Source organism: Electrophorus electricus, chromosome 2 (assembly GCF_041902795.1).
Source record: "Electrophorus electricus isolate QZ-2024a chromosome 2, ASM4190279v1, whole genome shotgun sequence".
NCBI classification, from domain to species: Eukaryota; Metazoa; Chordata; class Actinopteri; order Gymnotiformes; family Gymnotidae; genus Electrophorus; species Electrophorus electricus.
Window position 1 is genome coordinate 22,994,495 of NC_137498.1, and position 14,405 is coordinate 23,008,899.

At 43.4% G+C, this 14,405-nt stretch overlaps 1 protein-coding gene across 8 annotated transcripts in view; it reads left to right on the top strand.

Moving 5' to 3' along the window:
* The window catches only part of LOC113569039 (putative methyltransferase-like protein 24), a 25,957-nt gene continuing 11,552 nt past the window's right edge, over nt 1-14,405 (top strand). The window contains exons 1-4 of one of the 8 annotated variants that reach the window (XM_081695752.1): nt 1-21; nt 222-815; nt 10,368-10,466; nt 12,447-12,580. In XM_081695752.1, coding sequence (XP_081551878.1) covers nt 522-815; nt 10,368-10,466; nt 12,447-12,580 — 527 coding nt within the window. In that variant the 5' untranslated portion in view covers nt 1-21; nt 222-521. The other 7 variants (XM_081695743.1, XM_081695758.1, XM_081695770.1 and 4 more) reach the window with 7 other exon arrangements.

The window sequence follows — 14,405 nt, forward strand, 5'->3', positions numbered from 1 at the left end:
GAACAGGGGGAGGTTCTAAAAGTTGAGGCATTTTCTGTGTGTGTGTGTGTGTGTGTGTGTGTGTGTGTGTGTGTGTGTGTGTGTGGGTAGGAGACAGAGAGTGCGTGCAATCTTGTCTCTCTGCATGTATGTCTGTGTGTGAGATCTACAAATGTGGAGCTCTCAAAACAGGAAATTCTGAACCAAGCTAATGTTTTTTTTATACATTTTATCATTTTCAGACTGTCACACATGTGAACTCTGTCAGAGCAGCATGGACCAAGATGTTCACAGACGGTGGACTTTGTAAATGGTGAGCTTCACTACTCAGCCCAATCCAGATTTATGCAAACAAGCAAGAAGGATGAGGGCACTCAACAGATGGGAGAGCAACCCTCCAACCCAGAGTGGTGAAAAGAGAATGGGATAAAAAAGAAAGAAAACAGACTGAAAGCTAACCAGAAGTGGAAGAGAAAGAAAATAAGAGAATATGGGAGCATTCAAAGGCCTGTAAGTGGAGAGAAGAACTCTTGAGAATTCACATGCCTGTCACAGGGCATATGAGAGAGAAAGAACGGAGGAAATCTGTGATGCTGAAGCAAAGGGTGAGCCGGTGGGTTCTCCTGCGCGTTTGCATGCTTCTCTCCATTTTGTGTGTTTGTGCTCATGTCTACGTGGAGTTTAAGGGCTACGGTCTAAGGACCTGGTGGAGGGTCATCCCATTGCTCCCCAAACACCCACAGCACAACAGCAAGCCTCCCTCTCTGTCTGAGGCAACCGGACGCTGGAGAGACTCGAAGATCGCGTGCTGTCCACCCATACAGCAGTACAGGAAGGTGAGTCTGGAACGAGTCTGGTAGCTCCATGCCATCGCCACACTCGGCCCCGAATGAGAATGTTAGAATCTGCACTTTTACTGCAGTTTGCTGAGATCTTTGCAATGCAGAGTAAGGTCTGACTGCTTTCCAGTATGTTGGGCTGTGATAGATTTGGATTGCGAATCAGCACATAGATATTAGCTGCTTCTGAATGCCTTAGAAGTTCATGTGTGGCATACAAAATTACTAATGATTAAAATCAGGAGATTTTATTATTACAAAATCTCCTAAACAGGAGAAAAGCTGCAGAACCAACTGGAGCTTATATCCAGTACAGTTACAGAGGGGAAATTAATTTGATAGTGTGAAATATTCTTGGAGTTTATAAACACACTAACCTTGATAGAAAGTGTATGCAAACATTCTGAATACACACATGACCTTTCATTCCCAAGGGACTGATTAAAAACCAGCAAGCGGAAACGTATGCGGATGTGCGCGCATGCGCACACCCATGCGGTATTTTTTTTTTTTTCCCTTGTCATTAATTTCTCATTCCTCCTTTTATGCCAGTTGCGAGGGCCACTGGCCTCCTGTGCACGTCGCTGACGAGGCCAGCCAGAAAGCCGCCTGTGTGAACAAAGCAGCATTGATGCGCTGTTCCGATCAAACACACCCGCCCGTAACGCGCAAATCCCGGGGTCTGACCTTTAGTCAGCGCCTCAGACCACTGCTTACCAAGACTAGCCTCTTAGCCTCTGCACACACCTACACACACATTTACTTCTCTTGCTGCCTGTCTGTCACACCCACGCAAACAAGCAACGCAGACACAGGCGTTCAAACGCTCTTTTGTTCTCTCGCATGTCGACGGGACCCAAGAGTTGGTTTCTATTGGCGCTTTCTCCCCTTCTGACAAACTTATCAGCCGCGCTGTCAGGCAGTATCCTGTGACGTGTGAAAAGCCCACAACCCACATTCAAAAAGCACCCACAAAAAGGCCTGCAGAGAGCAAATGTGTTAATCAATATTACATGTGCCATATGCCTGTATTCTGTTTTGATCCACACATTTTCATCGAGTCCCTCACGGGCAAAGCTCTGCATATTCATCACTCCAGCCGAGACGACACGGCATTATATTCAGTCTGCAATACTGGCAAACACACCACTAAAAGGCCTATTCGTTTGAACCCGTGGTCAGCTATGTTGTGTTTTTTGACAATGCCAGTGACGAGGGAGGCTGGTCCCAGATCAATGGGCAGCAAATGCTGGACGTCTGGTCTGAATTGCTGCCATATGATTTAGTGGTGACATGGAACACTGATTTAAAGGGGGAGGTTTCTTAATGGGTGGATAAGTTGTGCCTTCCTATTCATTTTGGCTGCTATATGACCGTTGTCCTGTTGTAACCTTCTCTTTGGTACCATGCCTCAGCACACTGGATTGGAAGTTCAGAATGTCAGCTCGTCCATGCCAAGTCAACTGCGATATTATTACATCCCATTTTAGAGATAGTTCACACATTTAAGAGGACGGCAGCTGTTGCCTGCTCAGTTGGCCAGCTGTGTTTATGCCTCCTTAGTTCATCCACACAACAGCTATAGAAACAGCTATAAGGTCTCTGGCTGATTCTAGATGGAGAACAGAGTGTGACTGCCAGTAAAGCTGACCATTGTGAGAGTGAAAAGCCAGAGATAAAGCAGAGACATGTTTGCCACGTCAGCTATTGCTATCTGGTACATGGTGTGAAGAAACAGAAGCACAATGGTGAGATTAGCACTACACCCGGTAGATGGTGTAAAATTACAGTGGTAAATGACTGAAGAGAGCTTCATGAGAACCCCCTTTTCAAAAGCTGAACACATCAAGAATGCTCTCTGGAATGTAACTTCCAAACAGGCAAAACCAGTAAATGGCTGCATTACACACCAGGAGAACACAGAGTAAAACATGTAGTATCTGGTAACATCCATTCGCAGTCCTCAGGCCTTTCAACCAACATTTTCTTGATTTTCAACACAGGAATTTTATGTAAGATTATGTTAATTTGTCTTAATTACTCTACGCCCCTGTAACAGAGGAACAATGGATCAAATATCAATGTGAATGCCCTTAAATGAATATTGACTCTACACTAGAGCCTCACATACTCCAGTGCCCAGTAGACAGGCGTAATGGCAAATGTTAGCGTGCTCCTAACACGCTGCACTGGAAAGCTGCAATTAACTGTGCATGTCATTTATACAGCAAGAAAAAAAGCATTGAGATCAAAAAGTGCAAGTTATGGTTTCTATTAACATATTCACCTTCTTACGTTAGTAATCTGCAGAAATGGTATATACGATGAAAATCTAGGATTTAAGTGTCTGAAAACATGCACTATGCGTTATGTACTCCTTGCTAATCTTTTAAGTATACTATATGATAGCATACCAATGACATACTAATTTGTCATACAAAATAATATATAAAAAAATAAGGTTTGCAAATTCAGCATTTTGTCCTTTTCTTTAATCTTCCAGATTCTTTTTAGAATACAACTCTATGTGGCATTTGTAGGTGAGGACTCAATACTGAAGGCGTGCCGCATAAACAGGCTACATATCAAACTGGCACACGGCCGGCCGCATGAATCCTGCTGTAATGAATCCTATTGGCCCACAGGGGGAGGAGCTCTACACGTGCCACGCCCAGAGCTTCAAGGAGCTTTGTGTGCCAGCTGAGAACTCGGCAACAAGAACGATGATTAGCCTTCTGAACAGTCATTACTTATTGTTATGAAAGTACGACCCTCCCCAGTAATTGGCAGCACTGCCTACGCCCAGCCCGCTTACTGAATCAGAAATGAGGCTCCGCTCGAATCTTGAATCGCTGTGAAATTTTGAGACTTGTGGTGAGCTTAGTCAACTCTGTGTCTTTATTTGCCATGTATTCACTGCTTGTGAATGTTTGATGGTTTAGGTCACTTGAAATTTCAAGTTTCATACTGACTTTATTGCCTTAAGTGATAGGCCAGGTTTATACACATTGATTTGCTCAGGCTACGTTTTGTATAAATTATTTATTTTATATGCCTGTGCTATTAACATTTTTTAAATGAAGATTTCATAAGAGAAAGTTTGTACTGCAGGCTAGAACAGAGAAAACAACAGAGGAAGCAGCTAGTGTTATAACGCACGTGACATGATCATTTTTTAAATTCATGGTCCCTTCCATACTATTGGTTTTAACTGGTTTTAGTTTCCATATTCAGCTGTTTTCCCCCTTTTTGGGGGGGGGAAATATTCCTGCTTAATCTGATTATGTGACCAGATAAATATGTTTTTGCCATCAGTAACGCCTTTAGTGCGAAGCCCTCCACAGCCAAAAACTTTGTGGAAAATACTTTTGTTTTTGTTTACTGACATAAACAATCTGGACCATGCACCTGAAGAGAGTGGTCGAACACAATCCAAAAGATGACCCCCCCCTCCTTGCACTCTCATATATACATACACACACACACACACACACATACTCATGCATGCATGCTTTCCACCTATTTACAAAAAAAAACCATGGAATATGAAAATGTTATCTGCTGTGGGTGCTGTCGTTTCTCAGTAATTCTGTTATCCATCCTTCCTGAAAAGTTGAATAATGTTCAAGAAATTTCATTTAGATAATACTAATCACCTCTAACTGGCTCAGCAGAGTTGACTTTTCAGTCATGCCTTAACCTTTTCCAGTCCATTTGTGTGCCTTACACTAACATGAAGTACTAAGCAGAAAATCAGTCTTGACCATGCTGGAGCGATTTCTCCTGTGTGTTGGTATAATGTCCTTTCTGAGATACCTACTGTCCTAACTGGGTCACTCAGAAGTGTGGAGCGCCAGCAGTCGTGGCCTGTAAAGGTCAAGGTTGCGCTGCCCCTCCCAGCACTGGGGACTGGCCTTAATGCCCTGCACCCCCATGCCAATCTCCAGGCTGACGGGGGGAGTGGGCCAGTTGTGAGACACTGTTGGGCACCGCCCATCTTGTGCGGCAGGAGAACTGGTCTCTGCCAAGTCACTGGTCAGCTGTTGGGCCGAGTGCAGTTTAATGGTGGGTCCTTCTTCTGCATGCCGGTATATGAGATTGAGAGGAAAGGAACACGAGTAATCTGCTAATAGTGGGGTAGTTTCTAGGCAACTGCCAGCACATTCTGAGGGATCTGGGTTAATGATATTCTTTCCCACCTGTTTCTTCACATTTCTAATTGTCCCCCCCATATATTCTCACTCTTGCGCTCTCTCAATTATCACTCTCTCGCTCTCTTAACTATCACCTGGTACATGTGATCTTCCATGAGACAGGCTTATTTATGTCTTAACATTAAGCCCCATCAGACAATCTGGATTCTTTATCAAACGATCATCTTGAGGGTGTTTCTGAGCCTGCATAAGGATGGTAGCCATGGGCTGCTCCAGGCAGTTCCACCAGTGGAACTGTAGCGCCAGCACACTGTAGAGGTTACCCGAATCCATATGTGCAAACACTGCTGGGATTGCTGAAGTCAGAGTGGTCCGCAGGCCCCAAACGGTAGACTACACAGCACAAGTACCAGACTTTCTCGTAGGCTATAGCTGATCAAGCTAGCAACCAAGGTACTCACCATGAATAGCATAAATCGTTAGCTGCTACCAAAACATGTTTTACAGTGCGCCAAATGCACAGTCATAAGCTGTATCTCATGCTCACTCGCACGCCCGAAGGCAAGCGCCCCGTGCCCCGCTCATCTGATGCCAAACTCCTTCCAGATGTTCCTCAGGAAAATGAAAAAGGTTTTTTTAATGGAATGTGATGATAAAAAGGATTGGCGAGAGGCTCGTGCAGAGAACGCAGCCAGCGCATGAAGAAAGCAGCTGACGTTCTCCTTCAAGGCACTCCTAAACCATCGTCAGATATTCTCTTTATTAAAAGGATACCATAATCATAATAATCCACAACCTTAATTCTGTTATGTCTCTACTACACACATCTGCTCTGAACCAGGATTGAGGGCCCAGAGTGGATTCCAGCCTGAGGGGAAAAAGGAGATAAATTTTATAAGTGTAAGTGTGACTGACGCTGAGAAGGTATTTAACTACTCCCAGAGAGAAATAAATGAGAGAAACATTCCCTGGCTTTTAATAAACTATACAGTTATATTTTTATTGAAGAAAAATACCCTTTTCTTCCTATACTTTGTATGACTCTGAGTTTGGATATGAAGAAGACTGGTTTTTGGAGAGAGTCCATTGTTTTTCTTCATTCTTTGTTCAAGTTTCTGCAGTTTCATAAAAAATAGAGACGGTATAAAATGAAATATATACGTGATTATGTTGTGACAAGCATATTATCGTAGTTACTTCAAAGAATCTAATATCTATCCTATACTTTGGTGGTAGTTGTGCATGGTCTTGGCATTCTCTTAACTAGCTTCATGAGGCTAAAACCTATGATGCATTTCCAGCAGTCTTGACTCACATATGCAGAGCACTTACAGGGTGAGGAACTAAAGTTCTGAAAGAAAACATTTTGCTGAGGGTGCTAAAGTGTGTGTGTGTGTGTGTGTGTGTGTGTGTGTGTGTTTGAGTTCACAAATTGGCTTTATATGTAACACCTTTCATATCCTATAACGCCTTTTCCAAATTAAATTATATTTGTCTTAGAAACAAATTAATCATGAACCATTGCATTAAAATGCATTTATTACTATTAAAAAGATACATTCACTCAGGCGTTTCCAAACTTGTGACTGCAGCTGTATGTCGCATTTCAACAAGTCTCAAAGTCTGCCTGTGACCTGATGCAGTGTGCCTACTGTCTGGGATTTTATGCTGAGATCGTTAAAGTCTCCATGGCTGCCTATGGCATGACTCGGACCCTCCGTGAGTGAGGACAGTCGACGTTGGTCTCTTTTATGAGAGGCGTTTGTTTCATACTCTCCATACTTTCAGGCTTCCCTGCAACAGATGGTGCTCTCTGAACTCCTGACAACATATACTTAAGAAATCCTCCTTCAGGTTATGATATAAAATATGTGTCAAAGTTTGCATACAGCATCTACATAAATTCAGTTCTCAACTGGCTATATATGGTATGTGGACTTTTATTTAGTAGGTTACTGGAACCCAATGCAGGACTCCAAAAGATCACTTTTAGGTCATCTGGACACTGCAGTGAGCAGCACTCGGTCTCTCCGATGTCATTCTGATAAGTGTCTGAAGAGTGAGTGATGCCCACTCCAAAAACCCCAATGCTGACATTCCAGGTTCATCACGGTGTCCTATATGCCATCCCCCCAGAGGCTATAACCCCCACTTCACCTTTGATCGGGCTGGGGTACCTGCTCTTTGTGCCCCCAGTGTAGATGTGATGCTGGACTTTGTCTTCCTCAATCTCTGAGTAGTACTGATAGCAGTGAGGATGTTGTCTCTGTAGACCAGTGGGGCATAACATACTGACAGGCTGTCGACTCAAGCTTCTCTCTCTCTCTCTCTCTCCTGCTCTCTTGCACACACACGGCAGGAACAACTTTATGCTTCAGTGAGCTCAGCTTTTTCTACACTGAAAACATAAACAACCTCTAACTCAGTTTCAGTTTTCATCTCAGTCTTGGCCTCTCTCTCCCTCCCTCTCTTTCAAGAAAACATGCTTCACCAAGTACTGTACAGCACTCAGTACTCTCAGGATTCTGGAATAAATATGTGTCTCAGGCATTGATAAAACACATGTAATTTGGAAGAAAAAGTGCGTATTATGGCCATGTTGGCATTAAACGCATACCAGTGTGAAATGGACCACCTGGCTCAGTCTGTTGAAGTCTGACTGAATTTCTCATTCTCTTCCTCTCGATTACCGGTCCTCCCACAGGTGTGTGGGCTGAGCCTCGGATCAAACACGACACTCATCTGCTCTCCACAGAGAGGCTGCCCACACAGCCCTGAGGGGTGTGATATGGCAGCTGGCCACACAGATCACTTAGCCTGGTATTTAGCCATGCAGAGTTGCCATGGGCAATTCAGTTAGCTGACTAAGCTATATCAGTTGCTAATGCTGACATTTATGGCATAGCAGACAGATGAGATGCTACCTGATCACATACCTCTGTAACTCGCTTTGTGATAGGACACGATTTACCCTATGGAAGGTCCCATGTAGTTGTTTCATATACCCATTTTGTCACGAATGGCCACCCTCCTCACGTCCCTGATGTCACGGTTTCCCTGTCTTCCTGCACTCCCTGGTTCCATGCCTTAGTTTCGTTTTCTCCGCCCCGTCTGTTCCTCCATTCCACTCCTTGTTTTAGCTTCTGCTGTTCCCGTGTTCACCTGCATCTGTTTAGTGTCTGTCTTGCTTATTTAAGCCCTGTGGTTTTGTCTTCTGGTTGTTGGTTATTGTGGTAAGTTATGTCCTTCTGTCAGGTTTGCTTTATACTCGTGTTACTGTTGTCATCATTACTTTGGTTTACTTCCGTCGCGTGTTACCTTACTCTCGGTATTCGTGTTTTCTCGTTTAATAAACCACCTCCTGCATTTGTATTCTACCTCTGCCTGTTCCTGGTGGGATCATGCCACATTTACAGTCATTCATGTACACATTGCATGTTATGGGCACTTAATGAAAATTACCTTTGTATTTAGTAGTAGGTCAGAGAATGAGGAGAAAGAGACATATAAGGAGCAAGCCCCTGAGAAGTAATAATCTCCCTGTTCATTTTTAACAGTTCTCTTCTTTCTCTCACCTCTTCTCTGCTCTTTGTCTCTCCATTGTCTCACTTTGACTCTCTCACACTTCATTCAGGTTAATTACTGACTTTCACTTTATCTGAGCTTCTCTGTAAGGTCCCAAGAAATACTACAGTCATCTAGAGGTGTGCGCGCGCGCACACACACACACACACACACACACACACGTCACTCTGAATGCAGATGTTGCAGATTACCGAATATTATGCCAACAAAACATGTTTTGATCAAACACTACAATGATTACTGCAATGATTTTGGCCTGAGAGAGGCAGTCAGCAATGCTGGAGTGACTCACAGGTAACTGATTAAGTCTGATTGGTGGGAGGGAGAAATGTGTAGTCGCTGACTGCAACCAGTCAAAACCTGATGGACACAGCCAAGCAACAAAACACACACAGAGACCACACATGCACACACCACTCACTTCCAAGGATATAAATGGAAATGTCAACTGGATGAATAATAAGAGAATAACTGCAGGGTTCCTGCAGTCAGAGAGAGGGAGGGCAAAACAAAGCACTTAAAAAGCCTTGGGGGGTATAATAAGAGATGGAAAACATTTCATTTTAGCACCCAGCCACACCAGCAAAAGCTTGATGAGAAAGTGTGTGTGTGTGTGTGTGTGCGCGTGTGTTATGATGGAGCTGAGTTGGTGATGAGGATGTACAGTCCAACAAGAAAAGAGGAATGCAACCCAGAAAAAGAACATCTGTTCCACAGTGGAAGAGAGGTGGTATTGGGAGAAACAGAATGGTGTGGGGTCTTCAGTTTCTCTTAGAAACAAATGCTGACATTTCCCAGCAGTTGATTGACAGCTGGGGAGCGCTGGAGAGAGAGCGCTCTAAAAAAACCAATCTAAAAAAAGATCCAAGATAGCAGTTTAGGCTCAGTGGAACCATAAAAACTTCGTTGCTCTCACGTGATATATTTTTCCTCTGCTTTCTCCCTTTCTGTCTGTATGACAGCTGTCCAAATATTTGCAGCACAAGCGCAGAGATTTTCACCAGCAAGGGCAAGTGTTCAGTGTGCAGTGTGCAAGTTTCAGACAGTTGAGTGGTGGATTAGTGGGACGGAGGTGCTCAGCACCAAGCTTGGCTCATTACATGCAGAACACCAACCCCTGCCAGTTCTACCATAGGTCCTGTTCTATGGGCACTAGAGCAAACACACTCGACTGGGCGATGGAATTGTGGGATTTTAGCGTGCATTCCACGCAGCTGTAAAATGCATATTTATTCAGCTTCTCATTTGCAGCAGAAAACTGTTCTGCAGTTTTATAGATGAATGTTAATAATGATCTTTACTGCATTCCAATCTGCAATTACATAGCACTTCATTTAGTCTAAAATGTCAGTATTTAATGTGGGAAAGATTAAGCAAATTGTTAATTTTAAACTAGATTAATGAAATGGCAAGAACAGGAGTGATTGTTGGCTGGTGGCAGTGATGAGACTGGACTGACTATGCCCAGACTCTGTCTAAAGTCATCGTCCTAACACTGGCTTTTGGGCCAGAAAAAACCCATTCATAAAATAACATGTGTTCTTGCCCATCCTGCTATCACACTCACACACACACACTCTCTCTCTCTCTCTCTCTCTCTCTCTCTCTCTCTCTCTCTCTCTCTCTCTCTCTCTCTCTCTCTCATCAGGCAGCAGAAAAAATGAAAAGGACTAAAGCACACCCTCTACAGGCTAATGCTAACAAGCTAACCCATTCAACCAAGATGAGTACAGACAAGGGAAGACAGAAAATAAGAACAATAAACATTTACTGTGTGTGTGTGTGTGTGTGTGTGTGTGTGTGTGTGTAGGCTCTCAGGTGGAAGATAGAGCTGGAGCCATGGGCCAGTGACGGTCACAACCTGGAAGCTGAGGCAGTCAGATTCATCAAGTACATCACTACGCCACAGGTATTACATACACACAGGCCTGAGAAACATCCGCAAGACAACAGGGAGATCTTAGCATGCTCAGTAGTCATGTTATGACTGTGGATTACTGACTCTCTCTCTCTCTCTCCTTCTCGCTCTTTGGGAACAAACTCCTAAATGAACAAATTTGGCATGGAGTTCTCCTCTAGGCTGCAGCTGCAGGAGGAATTTCAGCCAACTGGGGCCAAATATAGAAAGGATTTTCTTACCAGGACTTACTTCATGCTGATATGTCCCCCACCATCCCCTCAATAAAGTGCAGGATTAAAATAAGGTTATGGACAGTAAATGCACAACACTGCTACAAGAAAAGAATGAGGGAAGAATAAACCCCAAGGAGCAAATGACAGGAAGCGAGAAGGCAAGGGATGATGGGATGGGAGAATGAAAAAAAGTACTGAGATGCAGAAATGAAGCAAAACCAAACTGCGCAAAAACAAAAAAAGATCTGTCAACACCCCAGCATGAATTTCTGGATGCGTGATGCCTGAGTGAGTGAAAGACAGAAAAGAGCATGATGAGAGTTGTGTGCAGCAGAGGAAAGAGGACCAGCCGGAGGGGTGAGGGCCGTAGCTTAACCAGCGTCCGTGTCTTCTAGTAGACGGCAAAAGTAACAAAGAAGGCTGCAGGGCTTGAGCTTTGGCAGAACACAAAAAAATCTCTGGCTCCAGCGATCTCCCACAACCAAGTTCAGATTTCCAACAGGGAGAGAGGGAGAACTAGGATGGGAGATGAAGTAAGAGACTGCAGAGTACTGAATGGTATCTGTAGCAAGCAGAAATAGAAATAGACTGATGTCTGGCTGTTTGGGTTATCTTATCTCCAGACCTTAACATGTTTGACTGAATGAAAAGGTCTGACATTATCCCTACCAAACGGGCACATGCCCAGCTGAAGGTTTTCTCTTCTTTGTTGTGTATATATAACTATCCAGCTGATACCGATAGGCTTTGGCAAGTGGGCTTGGATCTTCAGAAACCTTTCTGTAGTCTGTATGGAGAGGTATGTCAGCTGATATGCAGATAATCAACTACGTTTTTAATACATGTAAAGCTAAAGATGATGTCCCTGGCAGTTATTATTAAGGTCATAAGGTTGAGATCATTTCCTGTTAGAAATATTTGGTTGCTCATATTTCTGTAGTAGATTGTACTGATATGAACTGGAGTTTCCATTTTTTAGAGTGTGGATTATAATCACACATGTCACTTCACTGCTGTGTTCCCTTCATTGGCTCCCTATAGCTGCCAGCATCAGATTTAAAACCTTGATGCTTGCCTACAAAGCCAAAAATGGCCCAGCCCCTCCATACATGATGTCAAAGGTCAATGCCAAATCCGTACCTTGAATACTTTGAACCACAAGTACTTGGCTTGAAATGCCATGCTTCAAGTCTCATGGAAGACAAGCATCGAAACTATTCTCTGTCCTGGTTCTCAGATGATGGAACGAACCTCTGCTGGCTGTCCGGACAGCAGAGTGCCTTGCAGTCTTCGTAGACTGAAGACCCATCTATTTGTGGAATATTTAAATGACTGCTGATCCTCCTCCTATGGGTATCATTTATTACACTGATTGTTGTCTGAGAGCTTATGTGTTTTGGGCTTCTATGCATCAGCATTGATCCCAGTATTTCAACAGCATTCTAGTTCAATGGGATCTTGAACTCTGACCTACTGTACTGTCTAAGATGCATTCTATGAATAAATGACCAAGCACTTTTGTAAGTCACTCTGGATAAGAGCATCTGCCAAATTCTATAAATGTAAATGTAAATTACACTCTATACACAATGTACTTTTACATGCTTTTTACCACTGACTTTCAGCATTTGGAGTTAAATGACTGTGGTTTAATTAAATTTGCTTAGGCTGAGTGTACAGCTCATTCATGATGCATGAAGCTTATAGTGTGTGTGTGTGCGTGTGTTTGTGTGTGCATGCACGCGTGTGTGCACAGGTGTCTTGTGAAATCGCCATGCCTCCAGCATTACAAAGAGAGGAGGCTCAGAAATCATGGGTGCTTTGTTTGGATGACAAATTCCCCAGTGCCCAGCGTCTCAACACTAAACACTGTAGAGTCTACTCTTTAAGGTAAGTTTAGCTCTTTCACACACACTCTCTCTCATACACTCTCTCTCACGCTCTCTCCCACTCCCTCTCTCTCTTACACCTTCCATCTGCTCATAGCGCCAAGCTTCTCATGCAGGAGCCTGAGGGGTTAATCCCCTGTGTAGTTAGCGGTGGGGTAGGCTGGCGCAGAGTCTGACTGCCTAACGGGTCACTGTATCCTGGGTGGGGGGTTGGAGATAAGTTTGGACCTGTGTGAGTGCAGCTAGGGCAGGTGGGCTCGCTCGGGTCAGGCCCGGATCTTTGTTCGGCTTCCAAAAGTTATGGGCGAGAAACGGAACCAAGATGTCAGGTGAAAGATCAGGTAAGGAATGAGCGCTTTAGACTGCATGTGCTCACACAGCAAATTTTGAAATGAATGCTCACTACAGTCTGTACGCTGGACTACACGGTGCACACATGCATGCATGTGCTCACCCACACACAGTGCATGCGTTCATACATGTGCACATAGATAAGATTTTTCTCAAAGGAACCCTCTTTCCTACTGTTCAAATACAGCAGAGACCTACCACTAATGAGAGAATGTGAAACCTGGTTGATGGGGGAAATGTATTTTGCAGGTCATCTAAGACTTCTTGATAGAAACTTCTTGATAGAAAGAGACATAAAAGCATTACATTTTGTAAAGGGACCAGACAAACCCCTTAAGATGATCTAAGTAATTAGCTTATAAAATTCAACTCATATGCCAGAAGACTTGGAATGCACTCAAATAAAACTTCATAAATAAAAATGTAAAAATATTTATAAAAACAAACAATAAAAATGGGCCTGAAAAAGAGGAAGTCTTTGCAGTCTTATTCATTTCATGGAAAAATGTCCCCTCATAATAATTTACACCCTTTGGTCATTCACATTGTCATGCACCCCACTGACACACAGACATAGAGCAACACACACACCCTTTTCCCACAGTTTGTCCTATTGCTCCTGTGGTGAAGGTCATGTCTTGATCTGTTTTTTTTACTGAGGACTCGCTGTAATCCTCAACTTGCAGAATCAGCAAGTGCTGTGCAGCATGAACATTAACCCCCTTTTGAGAGTGTTTTTGTGTGTAAACTGCTTTGGTTCCACACTGAGTAATGGCATAACAGGGGGATGTTATGGCTTTATATGTTGCACGTTGTTTCTCTCTCTCTCTCTCAATGTATGCACAGCCGTAAGTTAATAAGCCACATATTTGACTCTTGAAGTAATAAAATCAAACTGCATTAGCATGTGTACATGTGTGAATTTGCTTGGAATTATAGACTTCTTGATCCAAGCTCTCTTAACATTCAGAAAGATCAATAGAATTAAGTTTATGGACCAGCATGTCCTGATTAAAAAACTGCTTCCTGTGTGTAAACCGTAGAAGCATTTAAGATCAAGCCACGTTTTAAGAAAGTGACATGTTTTAAGAAAGTGACCCTACTTTGACCAAGAAAAAACACATAGCTACAGTGTTCCTGTATAACTATTTCAGTCACCACTGCGAGTTATGAATAAATGTTGAATAACACAATAAAATCCGTTTTGGCATTTCCAGTTAAATACTGGAAGTCTGCATATTGTAATGTCATGTTCTCTCAGTGGTGTTTTGATTGCTAGATCAGCAGAAAAGACAACACAAGATCCAGTGCTGGGGTATTTAAATCGAGGCTTTGTGGGTGTGACGTTGGCAGCAGAGAGGAAGCGAGAGGTGAAGTTCCAGTAACAGATTCTTTATTATTCATTCTCTCAAAGCAGCGATATCGAGTCTAGTGGCTTGTCAGGCGCGGAGTAGCTTCTCTCCAGTAGGCTCGTG